This window comes from Nesoenas mayeri, assembly GCF_963082525.1.
Source record: "Nesoenas mayeri genome assembly, chromosome: 11".
In the NCBI taxonomy this organism is placed as follows: domain Eukaryota; kingdom Metazoa; phylum Chordata; class Aves; order Columbiformes; family Columbidae; genus Nesoenas; species Nesoenas mayeri.
This window is the reverse complement of record NC_137563.1, coordinates 15,743,430-15,768,985: the sequence shown is the minus strand read 5'-3', so window position 1 is coordinate 15,768,985 and position 25,556 is coordinate 15,743,430. Positions and strand designations below refer to the sequence as shown.

General features: G+C 38.9%; 2 protein-coding genes across 4 annotated transcripts in view; one reads left to right on the top strand and one right to left on the bottom strand.

The window, feature by feature from the left end:
* The window catches only part of MTMR10 (myotubularin related protein 10), a 37,915-nt gene extending 28,143 nt beyond the window's left edge, over window positions 1-9,772 (top strand). The window contains exons 10-16 of one of the 2 annotated variants that reach the window (XM_080351580.1): window positions 951-1,081; window positions 1,207-1,276; window positions 1,469-1,539; window positions 2,404-2,573; window positions 3,887-4,057; window positions 4,938-5,120; window positions 5,645-9,772. In XM_080351580.1, coding sequence (XP_080207706.1) covers window positions 951-1,081; window positions 1,207-1,276; window positions 1,469-1,539; window positions 2,404-2,573; window positions 3,887-4,057; window positions 4,938-5,120; window positions 5,645-6,244 — 1,396 coding nt within the window. In that variant the 3' untranslated portion in view covers window positions 6,245-9,772. The remainder of the gene's footprint in view (window positions 1-950; window positions 1,082-1,206; window positions 1,277-1,468; window positions 1,540-2,403; window positions 2,574-3,886; window positions 4,058-4,937; window positions 5,121-5,644) is intronic. The other variant, XM_080351581.1, reaches the window with a different exon arrangement.
* The window catches only part of FAN1 (FANCD2 and FANCI associated nuclease 1), a gene marked incomplete at its 5' end in the record, with an annotated part of 32,854 nt that overhangs the window by 3,984 nt on the left and 3,314 nt on the right, over window positions 1-25,556 (bottom strand). The window contains 13 exons of one of the 2 annotated variants that reach the window (XR_013922653.1): window positions 9,400-9,497; window positions 9,918-10,074; window positions 11,933-12,061; window positions 12,440-12,634; window positions 13,152-13,255; window positions 15,107-15,275; window positions 16,240-16,404; window positions 18,754-18,873; window positions 19,598-19,706; window positions 20,840-20,971; window positions 21,474-21,704; window positions 22,436-22,631; window positions 23,286-23,426. Coding sequence is in view for 1 of the 2 variants with exons in the window: in XM_080351579.1 (XP_080207705.1) it covers window positions 10,013-10,074; window positions 11,007-11,088; window positions 11,933-12,061; window positions 12,440-12,634; window positions 13,152-13,255; window positions 15,107-15,275; window positions 16,240-16,404; window positions 18,754-18,873; window positions 19,598-19,706; window positions 20,840-20,971; window positions 21,474-21,704; window positions 22,436-22,631; window positions 23,286-23,426 (1,835 nt within the window). Of the gene's footprint in view, window positions 1-9,399; window positions 9,498-9,886; window positions 10,075-11,006; window positions 11,089-11,932; window positions 12,062-12,439; window positions 12,635-13,151; window positions 13,256-15,106; window positions 15,276-16,239; window positions 16,405-18,753; window positions 18,874-19,597; window positions 19,707-20,839; window positions 20,972-21,473; window positions 21,705-22,435; window positions 22,632-23,285; window positions 23,427-25,556 lie in introns of those variants that run through there. The other variant, XM_080351579.1, reaches the window with a different exon arrangement.

Genomic DNA, 25,556 nt, shown 5'->3' with positions numbered 1-25,556 from the left:
GTAATCAGTTGCATAAGGTAACACAAGTGGTGACTGTGTAACTCAGAGCAGCAGTTCTTGCTTCATGATGTTGTAGGGCAATAGCTTTTGAGAAACTGTTCTCTGAATCCAGTTGTGGCACAATTTCTATTCAAGGTCTGCTTCAGTTTCAAATATTGAATAATTTTTCAGATTTTAAGGGATGTTTATTTTTTAGACGGCTCATCATTCAGACGACCGAATTTATTGATAAAAGGATCAGACTTAGTATTTCCTATTGGTGTTGCTGTAATACAACGTATGTTGATGGAGGTTTTCTTACCTGTTGCAGCAAGACAATGTAAAAATCAGACAATTTATTGGTGGCATTGGGAAGCACAGTTCTAGAGATTTAGCGCTACAATGCACATGGTATTTCTGTGAAATATTGGTCGTTCACTGTCCTTGATGGAAGACGAAGGCATTTAGAGCCTTGCTTAAGTACTTTACTAGCTTGGTATTTTTTGTTCTTTGATTTAATGTGTAGGGTGACTTTTCGTAGTAGTACAAACACTTGCATTGTCTGTTTTAGGCTGGAGGCCTGAGTTTTATTTGAAGCCCTGTCAGATTTCTTGGCTTTATAAACGTCATATATGTTGTGTTTATTTAGCATAGATAAGTCTTACTAGAAATTGTGGAAGATTAAAAAATGAATAGAGCTATTTAATGTAAGTCAGCCTCAGATTTGCATTCCCCAGACGTGTTGTTTTAATGATCCAGTGTTTCTATTTTTTTTGTTTTGTAATTAGCAGATACCAAAAATATTTGAGTCAGCTTGGTGGCAGGAGCAATGTATCTCCTGAATAGAAACTAGATTTGTTTTTTCATCAGGTGCATGTTTCAGTTGTTTACAGTCACAGACTGTGGCATGTTTCTTGAAAGACTTTCTCTCTTCCCCAAGAGTAAAATAGCTGACTCTTTTTCTTACTTAGGATTTGCAATGCAATAACTCGAAGTCATCCCTTGAGAAGTGACGTTTACAAATCCGATCTGGACAAGTGTCTCCCCAACATCCAGGAAATCCAGGCTGCACACATCAAGCTCAAACAGCTGTGTGTTAACGGTACGCTGGACTGTCCGTCTTTCATGGTGGTTATTTTCTTGAAATACAGTAAATTCTAATACATCTGGCTAACAGGAATAGTTATTTGAAGTTGTTCTGCAATGTAATCACTTTCCTTCTTGCAGAGCCCTTTGAAGAAACTGAAGAGAAGTGGCTGTCCTCATTGGAAAATACTCACTGGTTAGAGTATATTAGGTTTGTACCATTAATAAAATGATGGTTAATGAGATGTGAAAAACTTTCCCCAGTGTAAATAAGCAGTGAATCAGTTAAAGGATTCTGTGTTTCAGTATATGAGTTAGATAGTTATAGATAGCCCAAATATTCTTTTCTTCTAGAGCGTGAACCTGTTCCATTAACTGTTGTACACTTTCTTTTCCTGTCTAGGTCATTTCTTAAGCATTCTGCTGAGCTTGTATATATGATGGAGTGTAAGCACGTCTCTGTAATTCTACAAGGTAATGCAACTGTATAGTACGCTGTAATTCTTAGCATTAGTATGATAGTGCAGATAAACACATTTAGATAAAATCAACTGTAATCTTTATACATCAACCTCATTGCTTCTAAATATTTTAGGCATTTGAGAAACGAGAAAGGAAAATGGTTTTGTTATGTAACTAAAGTGTAGTACAGTCTGTAGCATCAAAGAAATATGTCACTTGTGTCTTTGTGGGTTTTATCCTCGTAATGATATGCTAGAATCAAAGCTTCAGGATGAAGTTTGGTCCTGTGTTAATTAGGCTAATGCCTAATTTTAATTAGGCTAATACCTAGTTTTATTCAGAGGTCCTAGATACAGAAGTGTTTCACTGGCAGTGGCTGGTGTTGTGTAAGAGCAAACAGATATTCCAGGGGAGAAAAAAAAAGACACTGGAAAACTTGCTCATATCAGGATCAGAAATGTTGCAATTTCTATAATTTTTATAAGACCTGATCACACATGCCATATATAATGGCCTTACGAAAACTGTTTTGGGGAGAAAATATGTGGAAAATCTCCAGCAACATGAACACCCTCCTTTTCAGCACGTCTTGGTTTAAATACCAGGTGTTTGGTGGCTATTTTGTTCTTGATGGTTGTGCTGGATACTGCAGGAACCTTTTCTATAGTATGAGTCTTAGTTTAAAAAAAAAAAGGTTGGTTTTTTTTTTTTTTTTTTTTAAACTAGGAGAACAATTACAGCAGCAAAACGCATGTTTTAAAAGAAATGTGAAGAAAAACACAAGACCTAGTTGCCACTTTTTGCTCTTTGAGATCTATTTCTGTATATGTGCATATATACCTTCTGTATCTCATACATTCTGTATGTTATTCACAGAGGAAGAGGGACGGGACCTGAGCTGTCTTACTGCTTCTCTCATTCAAATCATGCTGGATCCCTATTTCCGAACAATTGTTGGATTTCAAAGCTTAATACAGAAGGAATGGGTCATGGCAGGATATCAGTTTTTAGATAGGTGTAACCACTTAAAGAGATCTGACAAAGAGGTAAAAATGAAGTTTTTGTCTATGATAACACTATCTGGTTAATATGAGCCTGAACACTTATTCACATGGAAATCTTATAAGTATTTTTTAATGCTTTCAAATCTCATGAAACTAATGTCAAAGAAAATGAGTCTTTGTCCAGGATAGAGTTGTATGTTCTTTATCCTCTGTAGCCATCTGAGAATCAGGGAAACACCAGGTGCAATCAAGTGTTGCTGGGTTTTTATGTTTGGCTTCAGCGTTATACATGGAAAGGTGCCACTGTTACAAATGCTAGCACAGCCCACATTTTAAATCGAAGTAAAAGGGGGCTAGGAGTGGGTTTGGACAGGGGTGGTTGTTATGTTTGTTTTACCAAGGGAATCTGTTTTCATCCTCCTTATTTTGAATGCAGTGTGCAATACTGTTCGAAGTACTGGGCTGGTAGAGAAGCACGGCAGCTTTATGAACTGATACACAGCTGCCAAATAGATTTATGGAGGGTAACATAGTGCTTGATTTTCACTATTTCCAGCTGATCTCATTTGGCCTCCTCATTGTGAAGGAGAGACTTGTAAGTGCAGTTGCACAAACAGCAGACCCTAGGTTGGCAGCCTTTTTCGGGGACAGTGCCCAAGATTTACACACAGTGGAGCCAACACACTGAGGACACTGAGCACTAAGCAGAGAGAATGCATGAGGGGATAAAGAACCCGAAATACCAAGGGGAGAAATAATGAGAAAGCAGATGTTTTGACCCTAGGAAAGGATCTACAGAAGAGAGAAACTGGGAAAATATTTCTAAAGCTTTATATAAATGATAGTTTATACTTTTGCCATTCGTGGGCCACTGTGCAAAGAGCTAGAAAGCGTAATGAGAAGATAATTATAAGCTCTCCAGTCATTTCAAGCATGAGGGAAGCATATACATGGTGAAAATAAGGCCAGGTAGTAAGGGAGGCTCATACAAGCACTGATTTGGAATGATGAGGGACATGCAAGATGGCAGAAAGCGATTTTGCAGCTATGTGAGTATGAAGAGAGGCCAGGAAAGAACTGACTGGCTTCTTACACGGAAGAGAAAGCTGTGCAAAGATCATGCTGAGAAAGGCAGTTGCCATGGATGTTGGTGAAAGTGGCTGGACAGGAATAGAGGGTATTACAGTTGCATAAAATCATAAAACAAAGTACTGCAGATTTAGTCCAAGTTTACCCTACTGGGAATGTATGAGAGTTATAGCTAAAAACTCTAATGGAGCACTAACTGCAAAGAAATTGGTATGAGCTGGGACAAGCTTATGTCAACTTCGATAATTCTCTGTTTCTTTTCCCAGTCTCCTTTGTTCTTGATGTTTCTTGACTGTGTTTGGCAGCTGCTAGAACAATACCCAGCAGCCTTTGAGTTTTCTGAAGTGTACTTGACCGTACTGTACGACAGCGCACGTATCTCTTTGTTTGGCACCTTCCTTTTCAATTGTCCTCACCAGCGCGTAAAGGAAAGCACTGTGAGTATGAAGTGTTACACCTACTTTTTTCGTCTGGAAATATCAGCATCTCAGCTCAGTGGTATTCCTTTGTGGTTTTCCAAATGTCACACTCTTGTTTGGGGCAAAATATTCAGCTCCCCAGATGAATGTGATCAGGTGATGTTTGCATAGACGGTAACTAACTATACGAGAAGAAAGTCTATTGAATTTCTTTTTTATATTTTCTAGAAAAGCATTGTTATTGTAGATGATTATTTGTCCTCCTCTAGGAAACAGATTTATATCTGGAACTGATAAAGTAGAATGACAGGCAAGAAACAGAATTTCACACTTCAGGCAAACTTTGAAATCTCTTGACATAATTGTTTACATTGTTGAAAAAGTTGGAAAAAGACTGTGCGAAGTTCAAATACTAATGCCCAATGAAGACGTTTAGAAAACTGAACACCTAAATTTGTTTTTGAGAACTGGAGCTTATCAGAACTGTGTGTAGAAAACATTCGATGGCTGATAAAAGTACAACTTAGTTATTTTGTTAAATATTTTCCCTTTAAAGTGGTAGGTAGCTACCTTACAGAGAAGTGGAGCACTGAGGAACCATTAGTGTATTCTCAAAAGCAACAGCTCACGGGGTTTAGGAGTAAAAGAACAAAAACCATTTTTTAAAAGTAATTTTTGCTAAGTGAGCATTGGTTCTGCCTGTGCATCGCACACATGAAACCCAGGGTGCAGCTGTTTCTCCAGCAGCAGACTGTCTTGCTGCTCTGGTGCTTCGATCTGCAACCACCTCTTAATGATATCGCTGCTCGTCTTTGCCCAGCAGTTACGCACTAATTTATAATTAAGATGTGTGAATAAGCTTGTTCTGTTTGATTTTTAATATGTCTGAATGTTGCAGGAATTTGCCATAAGCAAAAATATTCAGCTGGGTGATGAGAAAGGCCTCAAATTTCCTTGTGTTTGGGACTGGTCTCTTCAGTTTACAAGCAGGGATCGCCTGCTCTTTCACAACCCTCTGTATATTGGAAAGAGCGCGCCGTGCGTACACAACGGAGCCGTGAAAAGTTTTAAACGCTCAAAGGTAACTACAGTGATGGCAATCTGTGCTTAACCATAAGGCATTGATGCATACAAATGTACTGTTACATAGCATTTTACAGCCTCAGCAACAGGAACATTCATTCTCTTAGATTCCCAGCCTAAAGAAATTATTTTCTGTAGAAGTACAGATGTAAATTGTTGAGCCTTGTGCTCCAGGACATTTCCTGATACGGGTGAGCTCACTGCTAACATTTGCATGATTTCAACCCTGGAAAAGCGATGATATGCCTCCTTTTTCCCCCAGGGTTGTCAGGTTTTTGCAGTGAATACTGACTAATTTCATCATTCATTGTTTTAGAAAGTCTAGGAAACTTGTATTTCTTTTTAAAGGCCCCAGGTGGCCACACTTTTTGCCCTGTGAGCCCTACAGTAATGACTCAGAAGCTCAGAACTGTTTAAAGGTCACATCATGTTCTCTGGATGATGCATGCTAGCAGGTCAGGGAAATCTGCTATTTGAATGAGCATAAACCTTGAAAATTAACAGTGTTTTTTTTTTCTGCAGAAAAACTACAGCTCCACATTGCGAGGCGTCCCCCCAGCATTAAAAAATGGAATCATCAGTGAGCAGGAGTTCCTTCCAAGAAGAAACTCTCTGATACTAAAACTGAAACCAGACTTTTTACAACAAACAGAGAGTCAGAGTAACAGTATGGAACAGTACTTCAGAGACTGGTTTGCAAAGCCTGTTGATTTGCACGGCGTAATTCTACCCCGCATCTCTGGAACACAAATAAAACTGTGGAAACTGTGCTACTTCCGCTGGGTTCCTGAGGCCCAGATTAATCATGGTGGCTTCATCACTGCTTTCCACAAAGTTTCTTTGCTGGCAGATGAAGTAGACACATTAAACCGGAACCTTCGGCAGCACAAAAGCAACTCTTCTGTGCAAGGCAACTGCTCGGAACTGGATCAAAGCAGGATGTACTTCAGAGCGCGTCATTTAAATGATACCTCTGAGGCCCCTGACTTTCTCTCCTCCTCATTCCCATTTTCTCCTGTAGGGAACCTGTGCAGACGGAGCATTCTGGGAACGCCTTTAAGCAAATTTTTAAGTGGTGCCAAAATCTGGCTATCCACTGAGACGCTTGCAAATGAAGACTGAGACGATGTGACGGTTTAAAGGTTGGGGAGAATACAGCATATCATTTTGTCTTTTCTAAGTTAACACTGCTAGCTAAATGCGGCATTGAAAGCTGTAATAATTTTTCTATACAAACATTACGTAAGTTTTGCACAAATATTTAAAAGCAGAGCGAGTCATGCTTCAAATCGCACAATTTTGTAGTTCTCATCTACTAGGCCTTCTGGTCCCTAATTCCTTCTGTATTTTTGTGGTTTGGCTCATTATATGCGATGGAGCATTACATTAGCTAATTGAAAGGCTTGGTCTGGTCATTAATGAGGGTTCTGCTTGAAATATCTTTTTCCCAGACAGTGACTGAAGTGACTCGTGTCAAAACCGCCTGGCAAATGACAGTAGTTAGGTGCAGTGGACACAGACCAACAGCTGAATTCTCGGAACAAACTCTCTTATCAGATTGCCTCTTCAGGAAGAATACATATATGCATACATACATACTAATGATCTGTGACTTCATCACCCTGTGTGTATCTGGCGGGGGCATTCCTTTTTCTTTCTCTCCCCAAAATGTGTTTGTTAACAATTAGATTTGTGCTCTTCGACGTGAGCGTGAACCAGTTTCAGGACAATGCACTGTTAACCTTAAAACGTTTACTGTCAATATTGTATCGTAGTAGCTTTAGAAGTGCCTTTAATTGGGAGGAAACAGTAGCAAGGTTACTCTGATGCAGCTGACCTCTCTTCAGGTGCTGACTCAAAGTTAAGGCACCAAAGGCCTTACATGATAGACTAGAAGCTCATCTCACTTAGTGAGGGGGGGAGAAAAAGTTGTATGATGATAAAACACAGTATAATACAGTTTTTTAAAAGGCAGGGAGGGATAGGATTTGGAGCTCTTCAGTTGTTTGTAAAACCAAACTGGTATTCAGCACAGCCCAACTCACCATGTGGATTTTGGATGTTTAAGATTGCTTAAGTATTTCTTGTAGAGAATTTGCATCTGGAGTGGCCTTATAGGTGCAAGGTTGGTGCTAGATGTCCAGTGCATACAGGACTCTGTTTTTCCAGACTAAGAACTACCTGCTGGGCAGAGCTGTTGGGGGTGCTGGGTACACTGCTTTCTTCCCTGTGTTTGGTTTGGTGGGATAAGTGGGCAGTTCCATTGCAAAGGTGAGCTAATGAGGGGTGCAGACTTCTTTTTTTAACTAACCAGACCCCTGAAAACCTATTTTTATGCAAAGAGGCCGAGTGGTGTGTGTGCGTGCATGTGCACATGTGCGTCTGCGTGGGGACACGTACATGCGTGTTGTGTGGTTCTGGTCAACTGTTTGTGAGGAAAAAACATGTATTCACCTCAATTGCCTAATTATGCTGCAAGATGGTCTGAACATGTTAAATGGTCCACAAACTAGTTGTTTTTATTTACAAGCTTGCTGGAGCAGTCATCCAATTTGTTCATTATTCAAGTGTTTGTATTAGTTTGCTTTTGTGATTTTTGTTTTTCATTAGCTTACTGCTTTACTGCCTGATACTTGACTTAAAAGACCTCAACCTGTGTGCTTAGTTTCTTTTGGTACCAATTTTAAAATGATGGTGTTGTCGTCTTTGTTTTTTTCCCTTAAAAGTATTACTTTTTTGGTTTAAAGGTACCAAAAATGTGTAAATAAATTACTCCACACAGGCAGCTGGTGGAATTAAAAAAAGAAATAAAATTTAGGCTAGTACCCTTTGGGGGAAAAAAAAGGGTACTATATTTAAGCAGGATTGTCTTTATAAGGAAATTTCAGACACTTTTACATTTCACTTCTAAGATGTGTACAGATGCTGCAGATGGTCTTTGTATTTTATATGTATAGCATGGGAGGGGGTTAAAAATAATATGCCTTTATAATAAACAAAACCTGTCTAAATATCTATTTTGCCAAACAGACGTAGGAAGGAATATTAGCCAGCTGAAGCAGGGAGTTGGGCACGCAGAGGCTGTGCCGGGGGTGAGCTGGGGCTGCTCCTGCAGGGAGAAGGGAAGAGCTGCCCCCCCGTCCCGGGCCAGGGGACCAGGTTCTGCTGCCCTGTGCTCACACGGCCTTGCCTGCTGCAGAACCTGGACAGCTGCTGTCTGTCTGTCTGTGCATGTGTGCCTGCAGATGTTGTTTCTTCCTCTTCAGTTAAACATCCTAGTTTTTTTAATTTACTTTTGAAAGACAGGTACTAAATGTTAATTTTAAAGTATTCTCCAGTCTACACAGTTGCCTTATCAATACTCAGTAGGGACTGCTCTGAACATCTTTAGTAACTTTCAAAAGCAATTTTGGGTGTGAGTACATATCTTTAACGTCTGTGTACAGAATACTGACATACAGCTGTATATATGTGTGTGTGTGTATATATATATATGTACACATTTGCAAATTTTAACTTCTGTTCACCATTTAAAACAAGATACTGTTAATGCCATTTTGGTGTTGCGAGAGTAGAAAAACTACTAAGAAGCTTCTTTTTTGTCTGTTTCTAGAAAACGTGCACTATTTTGGCTGTTACTGGCTGTTATATCATGACTTTTGTACTACACTGTAAACCACACGGTGGAATAGGGAACGTTGGTTGATACGGTTAAAATGACCTGCAGTGTCATGAATTGCTGCGAGGTGGAGCTTACTGTAGACTTAGTGATCATGGTAGTACAGCTCTATTTACCATTTACTGCCATGTATCAAGGAATTTTTTTCCATTCCAGAAACGCATTGAGAAGTGTGTGTTGGTGTATGTGTATACCCAGGCCTGCACGCAACTTTAATGTGCACCTGCCTGCAATACCACTTCGGTGTTAACTGCCTTGTGTTTCTCATGAAATTGTAGCACCTGGGGCAAAGGTTTTGGCTTACTTTTGGATGGAGAGACATTAAAACCAAAAAAAATCTAACATATATTTAAGCAAAGGACAAAAATCTTAAATTTACCTCTAACATAAGTGACAGAAATCTGTACCTCAAATTGCTCTAGGCAGTAGGTTTCTAATGCTGTTGCTGTGATGGTTTAGAGTTCACTATTTTAACTGAAATGAAACCCTTTGTGCCTGATAATGATTTACTGAGTAAAGTAGCAGTGCCAGGAAGATTATAAAATCCTGATGCTGAGTTGTGAATGTGAAGTAAATTAGACTAAATAAAAGTTCATACCTTTGCACGGCGAACTTCAGGTCATTTTCTTTGGCTTTCTCTAACAAAAAAAAATAGTGCTGGGGTGTGTTTTTTCCAAGAAAAGCAGGGACACTGGGCTGTAGAAAGATAATTAATAAAAAAATGTACAAATGATCTTATTTCAACATTCTATTACAGTGTCTTCTGTTTGTATGGCCATTGAACAAAGTAGATGGATAGCTGAACTGCTGCTCCGTGGAGAGAGGTGTAAGCCAGAAACCAAACACTTTGTACAAAAAGCTTTGCAGGTTGGTGCACAAGGGCCTTGCAAATGTGCCTGGTCAGCACAACAGCTTTTTATGGTTATTGCAATTAAAAGGTGCTGTTTGATTGTGTGACTCTACATTAAGTAAATTCTACTCTAACTTTTGAGATTTTTGGTGTGTCCAGCTCCTTGTTGTTCGAAGAAACCAGAATTTTAGAAGAAATGACTTTTAATAAGCAGCAGACAATAGTGTATCATGCTAGTTCCTTTAAAAACTACCTAGGTTACCCACACGATCAAGACCTGTGTTGTCAACTGAGGCGTTTACTCTTGGCTCCCACAGCTTGCACGTGACAGACTTCCACTGTCGCGCCCAGCTTCTTCAGTTCACTCAGCCAGATCATCTGCTTTTGGGACAGGCGATCGTTGGGACCTTTCACTTCCACCAGCTACAAAGAAATGCGGATGATCAGTCAAGTGCCTGTGGAGGAACTAAAAGACTACTAGCTCCACAGACCTGTTCTACAACAATACACAGAATCACAGAATGTTAGGGATTGGAAGGGACCTCAAAAGATCATCTAGTCTATCTCATCCCCCTGCTGGAGCAGGAACACCCAGATGAGGTTACACAGAAGGCATCCAGGTGGGTTTTGAATGTCTCCAGAGTAGGAGACTCCACAACCCCTCTGGGCAGCCTGTTCCAGTGTTCTGTCACCCTTACTGAGAAGAAGTTTCTTAAGTGGAACCTCTTGTGTTCCAGTTTGAACCCATTACCCCTTGTCCTACCATTGGTTGTCACCAAGAAGAGCCTGGCTCCATCCTCATGACACTCACCCTTTACATATTTATAAACATTAAGAAGGTCACCCCTCAGTCTCCTCCAAACTTAAGAGCCCCAGCTCCCTCAGCCCTTCCTCATAAGGGAGATGCTCCACTCCATCCAGACCTGTGGATTTATGGATGTCCAGATTACCTAATTGCTCCCTAACCCAGTCCTCATCAACTGAGGCAAACTCCTCCATTGTCCTGCCTTCCTCTGGGGCCTCAGGGGTACGGGGCTCCTCAGAACAGCCCCTGGCAGAGTAGACAGGGACAAAGAAGGCATTCAGTAACTCTGCCTTCTCTGTATCTTCTGTCACCGGGGCACCCACCTTGTTCATCAGTGGGCCTACATTGCCTCTGGTGTTAGTTTTAACTGCCACGTATTTGAAAAAGCTCTTCCTGTTGTCCTTCACCCCTCTTGCCAGGTTTAATTCTAGGGAGGCCTTAGCTTTCCTAGTTGCCTCCCTACACCCTCTGGCAACAGCCTTATATCCTCCCCAAGTGGCCAGCCCCTTCTCCTGTGATCTATACACTCTCCTCTTCCACTTGAGCTTACCCAGCAGCTCCCTGTTCAACCACGCAGGTCTTCTGGCTCCCGTCCTTGACTTCCTCTGTGTCGGGATGCTCTGATCTTGTGCCTGGTAGAAACAGTCCCTGAACACTGACCAACTATCTTGGGACCCTTTACCTTCAAGCGGCCTTGCCTGTGGGATTTCCCCCAGCAATTGCCTGAAAAGGCCAAAGTTTGCCCTGCTGAAGTCCAAGGTTGCAATTGTGCTTGCTATCCTGCTCCTGCCACATGAGATCCTGAACGCCACCATCTCATGGTCACTGCAACCAAGGCAGCCCTCAACCTTTACTGCTTCTACCAGACCCTCCTTGTTAGTGAGGATGAGGTCCAGCAGTGCACCTCTTCTAGTCGGCTCCTCCACCCTTTGCATCAGAAAGTTATCAAGAAACTGGGGCTGGCTGGCCAAGTAGTCCTTCCAACAAACATCAGGGAACTTAAAATCCCCCACCACAACCACGGCCTGTGACTGTGAGGCTGCTCTCAGCTGTCTGTAGAGGCCTCATCAACTTCCTCACCCTGATCTGGTAGCCTATAATAGACACCCACAACAGTATCACCCTTGCCAGCCTGCCCCTTAATCTTCACCCATAGACTCTCAACTCGCCCCTCATCCATGCCTGGACAATACTCAATACATTGTATTTGGTCTCCCACATAAAGAGCAACTCCACCACTACCACCTTGCCACCTCTTGCTGTTTCTCATTATGCCCGTTAAAGCTACAGCAAAATGTGATGGAATAGCAGATAAACCATCAACCACTACTTGCCATAGCTGCTGGGCCAGTGAGCAGCAGGTTTAACTCCAGCACAACAGGAAAATACAGTTTGTACGGGCTGACAGCTGGAAGGTTTTACACCTAAGGGCAGGATCAGCTCAGCACTGACTATTTCCATGATCTCCCAACATACCTTGAAGTGATGAGTGTCAGTACGCCACACAACCAGGTCAGGAAGTCCCCCTCTGCAATGGCGCAGGTCTTTGGAAAGTCGCCTAAAAACACCGCTCAGAAACACTCCTCCAAGGCAAGTGGCAAGGCTCTGGAAGAGAAGTTTTAGCAGTTAGTTAGCACCTTTTGTTGTCCTGTTGTTTTTTCCCTTTTTTTTTCAATTTCCTGTACAGCCATTTCCCAGCTCTCACAAGAATATTCTATAGCTCATCTCAGCTTTTTGTTTAGTAACGTGTAATGAGGAATTTAGGTAGATGTAGCCAACCGTGTTCCTAACTACTTTTGCAGGAGAAGTGACCATATCAGAAAAGCATAACAGTACTTGGGACTAGGCAGAACAGTGTGGGGTCCGCAACCCATTCCTCCCTCCCACACTCGCCAGCAGTCTTGGCTCAGTGCAATTGGCCATGTGCAGTTGAACAGCAAGCCTCATCAAACTGCCTGCTCACTCTGGACAACAGTTGCTTACCTGGACTTGCTGGAGGGAAATAAAACGCCCCCAGCTAACCAGTGCTGCTGCTTTTCCCTCCTGAGTGGTCCAGGTGTCAGCAATCAACTTTGCCAGCGTCTCTGCGGAAGCCGTGTGAAGCTGCTGGAGTCTGGCCTCAATGACATCCCTCCTGTTCTCATAGAAGCTGTCAGTGTATAAATCCAGGGGGAATGTCTGTATAAAAAGGTAAATACAGCTCTGAGGAGCTGCCAGCAAAGCAGCGATTCCAAAAGAATGAGAATGCCCTGCATTGTATTTTATTTATCTCAAGTCAAATTCACTCAAATATTGAGTCAATTTAACTTGAACATGTCCACCACATAAACCTTTATTAAATGGGAAAATATTTGCATATATTTTAAGAGCCAGTGCTGCATACACTGCTATGGTATAGCAGTATTCTTCCACTGACTATAAAGGAAACTTTGACCTGTGAGTTCAGATTTATTCAGCCTTTAGCCAGCTGAATCCCACCCTATCTGATAGTCAATCCTGACTTACATGGCAATTACTTACCAAGGAGCCCCTTAGTAACAAGCCAAATATAACAAATAATAAAACCAAGCAAGCACCAAGATCTGTCTGGAAAGTCCCTCCGAATAAAATGTTAATGTAATCCCAAGTAAGGTTTTAACACAGAGTCTGCAGCAATGAGTAAAGAAATTAACTAAAGAAAGCCTTTCATAACTACCTGATAGGAATTTCTGAAAACGTCAGGTATGTCATCCATGAAAATTATATCCCACATTAGAATACCATACAGCGTAATAAATGTTGAGCCTTCACCATGAATACCTAAAGGACAAAATTTAATGAAACATTAATTTATACAGCAGTCTCATATGAAGAAGTCTCATCATGATCCAAACCAGAAACGTGCTCTGTTCAGGTTTATAAACAGCTGAAGTCAGTATATACTAACATTACAGCATCAAGTCATAAATGCAGTTGATTACTTCCACAATTTGCTAATGCTTTCTATTTCCAGGATAGTGGCCTTCATTTACAGTGTGGGATTAAAGTACTATGCCCTGTCGCAAATAAGATTTACTGTTCTAACTTTAACAATTTTTAATACACAATATAAAAAAATCACACTGAAAAATAATACATTAATAACAAAATGTTTAAATATTAAAAGGTTTTATATTATACATATACACATAAATACACACATACAAGTATACATATATATATGTATATGGAGCCATACATGTACACATATATATGTGGTGCAAAAGGCAATAGCTCACCAGCAGCAGACCTATTCCCAGCCAGTATACTAAAAATTCAATATATTAGTAACAAAAATCTGTGTGTGTATATACATATATATATATATATATAAAAAAAAATTCAATTACATTACAGACTACATATACACATACATGTATGTATACACGCACATATGTATATATGTGTATGTACACATGTATGGCTGCATGTAATATAAACCATTTTTAACACATATATAAACATCTTTCTAGTAATATACTACATTTTTTTATAACACTGGCTGAGCATTGGTCTGCTGGTGGTGAGTGATTGGCTTTGCGTCTTTTTTTTTTTAAATCCCTGTCACTTATTAAATTGCTTTTATTCCAGCCCACAAAGGGTATAATATGTATACACCCACGTACATACACATGCATGCATTATATTTATGTATACATACATGTATGTACACATACGTATATGTATAGGTATATATATATCTATAGATATATACACACACACATATATGTGCACACATGCATATTTTTATATATACAATGAAATTGTGGCAGATCAGTCTGCCCGGCCCTGGTCACTTGTTGATCCCTCCTGCCCCAGTGGGCTGGGGGAGACAACCTGAAGGGCAAAAGGGAGGAAGAAAACCAAACAAACAAAACCACAGCCTTCGGGTTGAGATAAGGACAATTTAATGTGATGGGGAGGGGAAAGGAAGAAAAAAAAACACAACAAAAAACCACTAACCTGAAGAAAAATGATCCAAAATCTGTCACTCACCAGCAGACCAATGCTCAACCAGTCTCCGAAAACAGCTATTTTGGAAACACTCCCCTCCCTGTGTTATTACTGACGATGACAATTCAGGGAAGGGAATTCACCTACCGTGCACTGTCAGTGGGGGTCGCTCTCCTGGCTCAAAAATAAGCCTTTTCAGAAGAAGTTGCCAAGTGTCTCGCTATGCTATATACTGTTTTCATCTTTATCCCGTACTAAAAAAATCAATGGACGTTTACCTTTCCTTAATGATGCTCCCTTAAAAGACAGGGCTAGCATCTTACCACTCAAAAATTAAAGCCTAGCCATTCACTGATAAGAAAGGCAAATTAAGTGATTTTCTGCAGAGATAAAGAAGAAACATCGTTTTTTTTCCTAACACATATCAAAACCACTTTAGGTATATCAAGGCAGCAAATAACTAAAGGGCAAGAAGCAGCTCATATGGAAAATACATATCAGAGCATTTTGGTAGGGAAATTACATATTAGAGCCATTTGGGAAGGAAATAAAATCAGATTAAAAACTGGAAAAATGAATCAGCTAAAACTGGTCTATTAACTAAACTCCCTAGTAAATGGATTATTTAATTTCACAGTTGTTTTACTGTACCACAAAAAATAAGGAAGTAACTGTTACCTTGATCAAAACCATTCTGCCTGTAATGAGTTAGTGCCAGCTCCTCCACTGAGCACATGACTGTGGATACACTGAAGTCTTCACCTCCTTCTTCGTCACCAATATCCTCCATTAGAAATACAGATTTTCCCATTCCCATCTGAGGACACATCTTTCCTTTGATTGTAACCTGAACATATTAAAAGAACTAGTTACCTTTCCAGCATCACATTTAAAAAGCTTAGCATAGGTATTTGAATTTCTCCTAAAACACACGCTCCTCCTTTTCAGTTTTCTTAAAATCAGAACTAGACTTGTTTCCAAAAATCAACCAAATAAAATGTAACCTGCCATTCCCTTGAAATCATTCTGTTTAGCTTTTATAAACTGGAAAATTTTTCAGAAAAAGTGTCTAGCAAAAATGCTGAGCAGATGGTAATGTAGTTTTCCTATATGCAGGACCAGGAAGAAAAATTACAGATGACTGAGGAGACTGATTCTGGACTGAGAAAAAGAAGGGATGTAGGGAGATACGCAGTGACAAGGCTGAGAGAAAAAGTGAGGCTCTGTTTTGACTTTGCCCAGATACAATTATCTTTACAACAGCAGGGAAAAGAATGAGTTAAAAAAAACAACATTCCAATATGATGCAAGTGCATCCTACTGCATAGTACACAGAGTGCAGAACTGCCAAAGGTTACTAAAAAAAAACCCTTATGTTTTTTAGACGTTAATCCAACACTGACAACATGCTAAGGTTACTATTAGTTTTTCTTACACACAGAATGCTTGGCCTAAAGATATCAGAGGAAATGCACTGATTTGATCAGACACTTCAGACAGAAAGGTTCTGAGAACGCTGCTGGAAAATTAGTGGAGTTTATAGCTGATTGGATTCATAACATATTCAGTAAAGTAGGGCAAATTAAATCCATGTACAGCTGAATGATTTCAGCTAAGAAGCTATTAAATAAGTAGAAATACTTGTTTGCAAGTTTTGTTTTAAAACTCATTTGTATTTATTTTCCTGCAGCACATGTAAGTCGGAGGCTTGTGCACAGCAAGTAACAAGTCTCCCAGACTTTTTTTCTTGTCAGAAGAAAAAAGACCTCATGAGATGTTATTTCTCAGAAACCACCATCAACTTTACGTACGTGTGTCACATCCTCCACAGTTATGACTGGCAGGTCATCAAGCAGGCATCTGAACTGCTTGCAGCTTGGTGAGTCTCTGATTCGTAGGGCCCGCTGGTAGAGAGCGAGACGGTGCCCAGTGCGTACAAATGGGTCTGCCAGCCCGTTCCTAATGCAGTCAATGGCCTAGCAAAGAGCAAGGTAACAAGCAGTAATTTAGAAAGACCTATGCACATCTGTCTGTACTTACTGAGCCCAAAAGACCAATTGATTTAAGGAGCACAAAAATGGGAATGTAGAAAACAGCATGTAAGACAAGGCCATCTTTCTTACTTATGTATTGAAGCTCTAACTAGTGAGTAATATTTTGCACTAGCAGGTTTCTGGGTTCAAATTTGCACGAGTACATTAAAAAGAAATGACTCTCCACTTCTGCTGATCAAAATAAGATTAAGGACGTGTAAATTCTACATAAGTGACCAGAAAAAAAGAGTTGGTTCTAAAGTACACAAATTTAATACTGTTAAACCAATTTCTTAGCAGCACATAATAAAAAAAAAAAAAAGGACAACTTGATAACTTGTGTAAGAATGTACATACGGAACAAATTTTAGACCAATGCACTACTGCATTGAAGAACATCCAGACTTACATATGGACTCCAAAAATTTATTCAAATCTGACACAGTTTCTGTGATTTGAGGAAGGCACTTTGTCCCAATTTATAAATAAGGAACTGAGACTAAGCCTGCCTTTGTACAACTTCTAATTCCGAATCTGGAAAAAGCTTGATATGGGGGGTAGAAGAAACAACTGCAGATGCTTGTCAGCCTACGATATTATTCCCTCTTAAGAGACTTTGAGAATTAAAATGCAAGACAAAATACCAGCATTTTAATCCCAATTCACAATAGCCTTAGTGAAATAAGGAAGCAAAACCAAGGAAAAAAAAAGTCATTCTCTGCTTATTTTAAATAACTCTACAGCTGCCACTGTTCCTGAACTTAAAACTTCTTTTTATTTCTACTTTTCATTGCCAAATTGGTCAGCTATCTTAGATGTGTTTAATTAGATTGGTCTACTTTGTCTCTTAGCTACAAGTTGATTTTCAGCCTGCCCACACTTCACTGGGACCTAAACAGTCCTACAGAGTTTCATTTTCAATCATGGACAATATTACTTTTTTATATGTTAACAGACAGGGAAAAAGGACATAATCTACTGTACCTACAAATCCTCAAAACCAGCAGCTGATACAACTACCATCTGCTGTTTCTTGCATAGAAAATTCATGGAACTGAATTTGAGCCCTAAAATGAGTTAGACAGTGGCTTCTATGCCTTGTGACTCTTCAAAAGAAAATCTGTGAAAAGCTGGTGCTGGCTCACAAGGAATTCAAAGGCACAAACTGTACTGCAACTTCCAGTTTTCTCTGGTTACTTTGTATTCTGCTGCAGAAATCTATCCAGAGGTGCCAGAAAGTTCTATAGAGATTTACAATAATCCCTGCACACAATCCTTGCATTCCCATATGGTTATTTTTCTCTCATTCAGCTACATGCCAGCTAATCACTCAGCAAACTCAAAAACTGCTTTGCATATACACAGTGTTTCTAAAAGCCTGAACTGCATCATTCAGACTTGAGACCAGCAAGTTTACACACGACACAAATAATTTGTTTTACTTGTACAAACACACCCTACTGGTGTATGTGTCCTGCTGGAAGGGAAGAGGGAAAAGATTCAGCAAAAGCTAAGATTACCTCAAAACCTCTTCTCCCATCCTCTGCCTTCCTAACAGAATTAAACACACCAGGATAAGCATAGCCCATAATACATGCTATCTAAAACCATGAATGTTCTTGTTTAACAGTCTAAGGGTGGTCCATTACAGTTTCTCCTGTAGGACCATATAAACAGTTTAAATTTGCTATTAAGGACAGATAACCCTGCTAGAGCTGTGCAGAAGTAACAAATTAGAAATGAGGTGGTCTACTGCTTGACCCCCTGCAGTAGAAACCCCACACCAAAACTTGTCCAGATATAGTAAACAAACTTTACCCCACTGGCCACAGTTAGCCAAGGACTTATTTTCCTTACTTTTTGTTCGAAAACATTAAAAAAACCTCCTTCTAATCACGTTTGGTTTCTTTTTTCATTCCAGATATGGCCTCATCATGACTCAGGTGCAGAAGCAGAAGTGTTTACTGCAAGAAATTTCTCCGTATCTCACCCATTACGCAAATTTATAAGGCAGAACAGCAAGGAAGCTGCTGCCTGATAACTCCACACAATCCTTCATGCCTAACAGTGTTCTTCTACGCAACAGAAAAAAAGCAGGCCAACTAAGGATGACAGTACACTCAATATTCAATGTCTTAGGAAAAATTGATTGCCTATCCTTGGGATTCCTACCAATAGCTGCATTTTCAAGAGATCCTACCCCATTGTTCTCCTCATATGAATTTTTTTTTTAATGTTTTCAGACAACAATCGCAGTGTCTGCAGCTTTACAGCACGCAGTTGTGAAGATACCTTCTTAGTGTTTTTCAAGTGCTGATGTAAATTCAGAGCCAGGCGATCCCACCATCGCCCTCTGCTGTCAGTACAATACACATCCTGAGACAGAAGAGTCTGCAGCTCCTGCACGGCTTCCTGCAGCGACAGGATTGGATCATTATTAATTGAGTTAAAAAACAAGCTGAATTTTCATTATATAATTAGCTTGCCACTTCCGCTCTAAATACTGGGTACTCTAAAACTTTGCACAATTCAAAACCCGTTATTACTCCAGCACCCAATGCACTCAGGTGCGTGGATATATCTTGAAAATACTAAAACTGAAATATTTTCATGTAAACTCAAAAGGTTAGTTGCCAAAAATACAATATTTTTGCCCTTTCTGTATCCCTTATTGTATATGAAAAAGACCTGAATGTTACTTGTTGCCTTTTTTGCAGAGGCAAAGTCTTTTTCAGAATAACCTGGTTTGCTTTAACGTATAAATCAGAGGACTTTAGAGACGTTAGCTCCTAAGGTGAAGAGGGAGGGATTTTGTAGCAGACTTTTTTTCCCAAGATTTTCTTATTTAAAAGCAATAACCAAATCCAGTGAAAAACAGCTATCTTTAAATAATGTCTTGGCAACAGTCTTACGCTATATTACATATAGTAAATCTCTAAAGCATAAGCAGAAATCAAAACCATTTAAAACTTTCTTAAAGCAGCAAGAAAAAAAAAGGCTGTTTTTCCTTCAAAGTAACCTGCTAAGAGAACTGTAGCAAGTCCTAGCAAACATTATAACAATTTTCCAGCCACATAAGAAATATAAATTGATGTACAATGCTACATTAAACACATATTCCTATTCACCACTTTACCTCATACATGTGAAGTCTCTGCAAAATTTCAACACCGTGAGAAAGTATTCTTGTATACACCCAGCCAACTGTGAAACGTCGCAGATACTCAGGTAGAACTCTGTGATAGCTGAAAGATAAGAGCAGCTCAGATCAATTTAATGATGGCGTTTCAAAATTCTTAAAATTCTCTTACTAAGAATACTTACACCTAAAGCATTTACAAAATTTAAATTCCTTCTAGATCAAAACTGAACTGAAATGGCTATTCCAGCTGCATAGTCAAGAACCCAGATGTAGGAAGAGTTTAGCTGAGGCAGCAGCTGCAAGCTGCACTTGCACAGCACATTTTGGTTTCAGCAGTGGAATTATTAGTTAATTAGTTTTACATCAGATGCAAAACAATAATTTATTACATCACGTTTTATTACTGCCATCTTCTTCTCGTAATTCAGACAGTTAACTTTAGAAACACAGCTGAACAAAAGACAAAGGCTAGAACAGGCATTTCATGCCATAAAAGACTAACACCCTTTAGGTAGGCACCTCTATGTTTCAAGACAGTCTTTTGATTGTCTTCTTGACATAAAAATAGGTTTTTCCGCTGTCTTCAGTGTGAAATGGAATAGACCTCCAAATGACCCTCTGTGAACACTACTTTAAATCAGTTGCCACAAAAATGAATATAATGCCAAACATAAGGCTTTAACTTTCAGTGTATCATTAAGCCAGAAAACAAAGGATTGAAAGGAAAATTGATGAACAGTACTTCAAAAAAATACACGTTACTTCAGTTCTCAGATCTTTAGTTAACATTTCCTGAATGACACCCACTTGGAAGTTTGAAGAGATTAATAACTCAGTATGCTTTACCATAACTTTTGCAACATTCTTTTGTTCACAGTGAATTTTAAATTTTGCTTATTGCTATTTGTCTGAAAGCCATAAAAACAAACTATGACAGTGGAAAAATAAAGCTCTTGTTCTCCCACACTGGACATAGAACAGAAATGTTTTACTGCTTTACTGTGCCTATCAACTCATTCCCAAGGTTTTATAAAAAAGGCTTTTTCATGTAGTTGCTTAAAAGCTAAACAAACAACCAGGAAGTTCAAAGCTTTGAAGAACATGAAAGCTTCTAAATTTATCATGTTTAAGTAATATCGCTAGCCTATAAGCCTCCCTCAAAAGGAAAAGATACAAACGTAAAATAACACACTTAAGAGTTTCACATTAACACTAGGCTAGTTTCCAGTTTACTACCTCAAAGAGGAGTGATTTTTCAGCTCGTTCCAGGTTTCTTTAGCACACATATACAAATGATTTGCTTCTTCCCAGTTCCCATTTACCATTGCAGTGGCTATATCATTTGACAGATGAGCAGCAGTTGCATACCTAACGGAAAAAAACAAACCATAATAACTGTATTAGGGTCAAAAAGTATTTATAGTTAAAAGAAATCATAAAATACCTTTTAAAAACTCTCTCCTAGTGTCCCAAGACATTGAACCATGCAGCCAACTTTATTCTTAGTCTTGTAGGATCAGCAGAGTTTACACTAGCAGGGTACATTATGTTTAAAATAGCTTATAAACTACAGAATGTATTTTTTAATTTGTTCAGAGTCCACTCAATCATCACAGCAAATTAAGAAACAACTTTCATCAGCAGATTATAGTGAAGCAAATAAATATGCTATTTTGGTTAAAAATGCAAGGCACTGTGAATTACAAGTGCTACCTGGATACAAATATGCATTTGGAATCATTACAGAAGTGCACTTCTACCTATTTACATTTGGAGTTCTACATGATGAATTCTTACTTGCCTACACAAGTACTGCGGTAAAGCTTTTCTAGAAATAAAGAGATTTCCAAACTGCCAAAGCTCCCCCTACCTGATAAGATCTTCTCTGTCCTGGAAGACCCGTGTTTTCCTATTTATGGTGTAACTGGGGAATACCATACGCCCCATGTTTACCATAAGGACTGTGAAAAGCTGGCCTTGGCCAGCACCACCAGCTTCTTCCTCCACTGGCTCTGACAGTGAAAACAGCAGCAGAATTCGAGAAAAGACAGCCCGAGGGCCTTTACAGACCCTGACAGTTTTTCCAGCCAGGTCCTTCACCCTGGACGGACAAATAAAATGATTATAACAAATGGTTTTTACCATCACTTACAAAAATTCAAATATACTGAAGAAGTATGAGAATAATTTTGGTTTTAGTATCAAAGAGAATAAATAAAATCTCAAGTGATACAAAGTATTTTCATACCAAACTTTTCTACACCTGGATCAGAAGGAGGAAACAACTGCAACTCTTTAAGTTAAAACATCCCTACTTATCACAAAATCAGCTGTGATAGCCACAGTGAGAAAACTCACAGGAAAGAACACTCTGTCAAGCAAACAATCTTTTCCCTTTAAAAATATTGCCAAAAAGGAGGCTCTATGCTAAAGTACAAAGTCAATCACAAAAAAAAGAGATTATTGCTCTCCTCTAATTCTACTAGAAGAGCTCACCCAGCAAACACACACCAGATAGTTGCTTTAATAGGCAATGACTTTCCCTATATGTCCATAGACATTTTTTCTGCACTGCTTTTGCTTTAAATAATTCAGAATTTTTTCTCAGTAACTTTGGAGATAATCATGCCCACAGCTGAAAAGCATGACGCAGTCTGGAAAAAAAAAGTCTAATTACCCTTCTGTTTGACCCCCTGGGAATAAAAATTTAATGCTGCCCTTTTTTACTCATAAATTTACTAAATGCATTCCTTTCTTCAAAACGCATCTATGCTGAGTCCTTTGAAGCATAACTTAGATTCACCCGAAAAATTTAACTATAAACAGAGTTACCTTTTTAAAATCACTGTCCCAATACCAGCCTGACTCCTGCTGAAGACTGAACGTTGTTTTGCCAACCTCAGAAAATCATCCACAAGTTGCTGTTTCTGACCATTTGGGTTTGGCAAGTGAAAGATCTTTGCCAATGTTTTTAGCTCAGGGGCCGAAAGCAAATCCAACCCTTCACACAGCTCTTCCAGTTCCGATTCTAAATGTAAAATGATCCACATATATTCATTATGTGCTATACATATACACTCAAGCAGCAGCTCAAAGCATAGTACATTCATACAACCTAGTACTAATCCAACGATTTAGATTCTTCAAGCACATATTATTAATGCTAGCTGGTTCAGCTCAAAATTTCTTCTCTTCAAAGGTCCAGTTTGAAGGAATGGAATAATCAGAAAAAAATGCACTTTGAAACTTCAAAACAAAAGCAAATATAACACAATTCTGCCAAGTTACAAAAAACGCTATTCAGAAAAACTCGTCTTCCTAATGACTAAAACTTTGTGTAACACAAAAACAAAAGTGGCACCAGGGAGCAGCAAGAGCAGAGCTGCTGAACAAAGGGGAATGAGCCAGGAGTCAAGAGTGACCACAGCACTAGTGGTGTCCTCACCAACCCTGGTGCCGTCCCACCATCAGTGAACAGAATGAGCAGAGATTACACTGGCAGCCCCAGAAAAAGCATGATGATCAATCAGGCCTAGGGTTGGCCTAAGAGATGAGTCAGACATAAGACTAGAGACAAGACTACAATTTATATCTGAGATCCAACCACAGTACATGGCCACAAACAAGACTGGAAGCAAGCACCTGCAGCATTGGCTATTAATGCTATTAATGCTGGCCATACCTGTTTGCAGAAATCTGGCTTCAGACAGTTCCTCAATTATTGGTGACAAATCCGTACTTATCTCTCCATACTCTATTTTGTTCACCTTTAACCAGTTCAGCTTGCGTTGAAAAAGTCTCACATATAACTTCTGCCCACCAACTGCAATTTTTATTTCAAGCAGGAAAGGATAAAAAGAAAATTAAATTGTAAAACATAGTACTATGCACCTTACCTAGAAAAGTTACATTGACACAGATATCCTCTAAAACACACTTTAAATCTGCCCACGTTTTACAACCAGAACTTACCTTTCCATGTAATTTTTGCTCATTAGAATCTTTTAGTTTTGTAGGTAGAAAATTATTACAATGTATTTTGTAGATAATGAATGTTGCTGAAATGCATTTTGGAAATGCTTGTCTTTAAGAAAGAGTTTTCTATGAAAAGACAACTTCATTTTTCAAACTCTGCATATTGTTATGCTAAATAAGTCTTTTTATTTCTTCAGCACTCATTCAATAACTAACTATTTGATGATGGGGAACAAAAGAAGCTGTAGTCTGACAGAATGATTTCATAACCACAGAATACCTTTCCGTGTAGTAGTCTTCAGATTCTTATATTTCCAAAGATAATTTATCTATTGAATACATGGTAAAGAAACTTCTACCAATCTGCTTTTTATCAGGGAAATGCTCTCTCAAAGTATCTTTAAAAAATACTTTGAAAATACTAACAGTGCTGAAATTCAACAAAATAGCTTATTAAATCTAAGTTGAAAATAGTCTAGCTATTGTTACTACATTCAGCACACTTTCGAATACTTAATTCATCCCTCATTAACTTCAATTGTTTTATCCCTGTCTGCTGCCGCTGAAGTGAAACTGATCATTAATAAAAACAGACACTGAAAGACTACCAGTCCTAAACATATTTGAGAAACTGCAGGCAACTTTCGCATGTTTATTTAACTATTCTCCTGTCCTTAAAAAGACTTATTCAGTCTTTTTTTCAATAGAATGTTTCCAGGATCAATTCACTGAGAGAACTTCATTCAGACACATAAGCTTGTCATTTTCTCTGTGGAGTTATAACTTCTTTGAAGTCTGTCTCCAGTTTTTACAACTCTGGAAACAGGAAAAAGCTTGAGTAACACATAAACATCCTTTCTCCAGACCATGGAGACTGACAAACTAGGGTTGCAATCCAGTGAAGGCATGTGAGGCCTGCTTTCTCTCTACTGAATTTGAATGACAAATAGAAGACTAAAAAGGTATTGGGCAAGTAATTTACTGCTTCTTAAACATCCTGTTCTGCAGTACCTTACTTTTGAAGATTTGGGGGATTTTTTTTCCTTTGGTAGATCTTAAGAAAGTTTGAGGTGTATCACTGAAATAAAAATTTGCTCTAGGTTGAAATATTATCAGCAAAAAGATGCAGAAGTTCTTAGAAAAGTTCACCCTCTATGATCCATTAAAATCCAACAGAAAAATAAAAGAAGTTATTTTCTCTTGTCCAGTTTTCTGTACCTCAGTTTCACTGGTGACTAGAAATCAACATTTCTCAGAATTTTTCTGTTGCATAAAAGTTGGAAGGAGGATTTCACAAAGTATATTAAGCAGTATCACCAAAACTATGTGCCTGCATTTCAATTCTTTCAACTGCAACATGCAGTGAAATTAAACATGGAGAATACAAAGAAAAAAATAATGCTACAGCTCAGTTCAGACAGATTTCATCTTGAGCACAAAACGTGATACTGCACTGCAGATTACTTGTTATGAATATACCTCTGCTTTTCCCTACTTTCATTTACTATTTCCAGTACTTAAAAAATTGGAAGTGCTAGACATCCAACATAACGACCATCCATTTCTGAGAAAGCTGGGCAGGAAATAAGAAAGGATTGCTTCGAATTTAATCCTTTAAAATATATCATTCCTTTCATAACAAGCATTAGAGATAACTCACTGAAGAATCATAGACGTTTTAGCAGAAAATAATGAAATACTGGAGAACACCTTTGTTCAAGGAACTTCATAGTATTAAGCACGTCTGTGGGGGTTTTTTTTGTGTTACATCTGAAAGACAACACTTGTTTAGGTAGAAACTTCTAATGTGGAACAGATAACTCATCTACCTGAACTTTTAAAGTATTCTAAGATTTCTTGAAGGTAAACACAACCATCTGTCACATGTTGAGACTTCATTATCTATTGACTTATTGCTATCCAATCACTTCTCATAGCTTCATCATTGCATTTTTTTCTACCCTGCAAAGAGAGATTG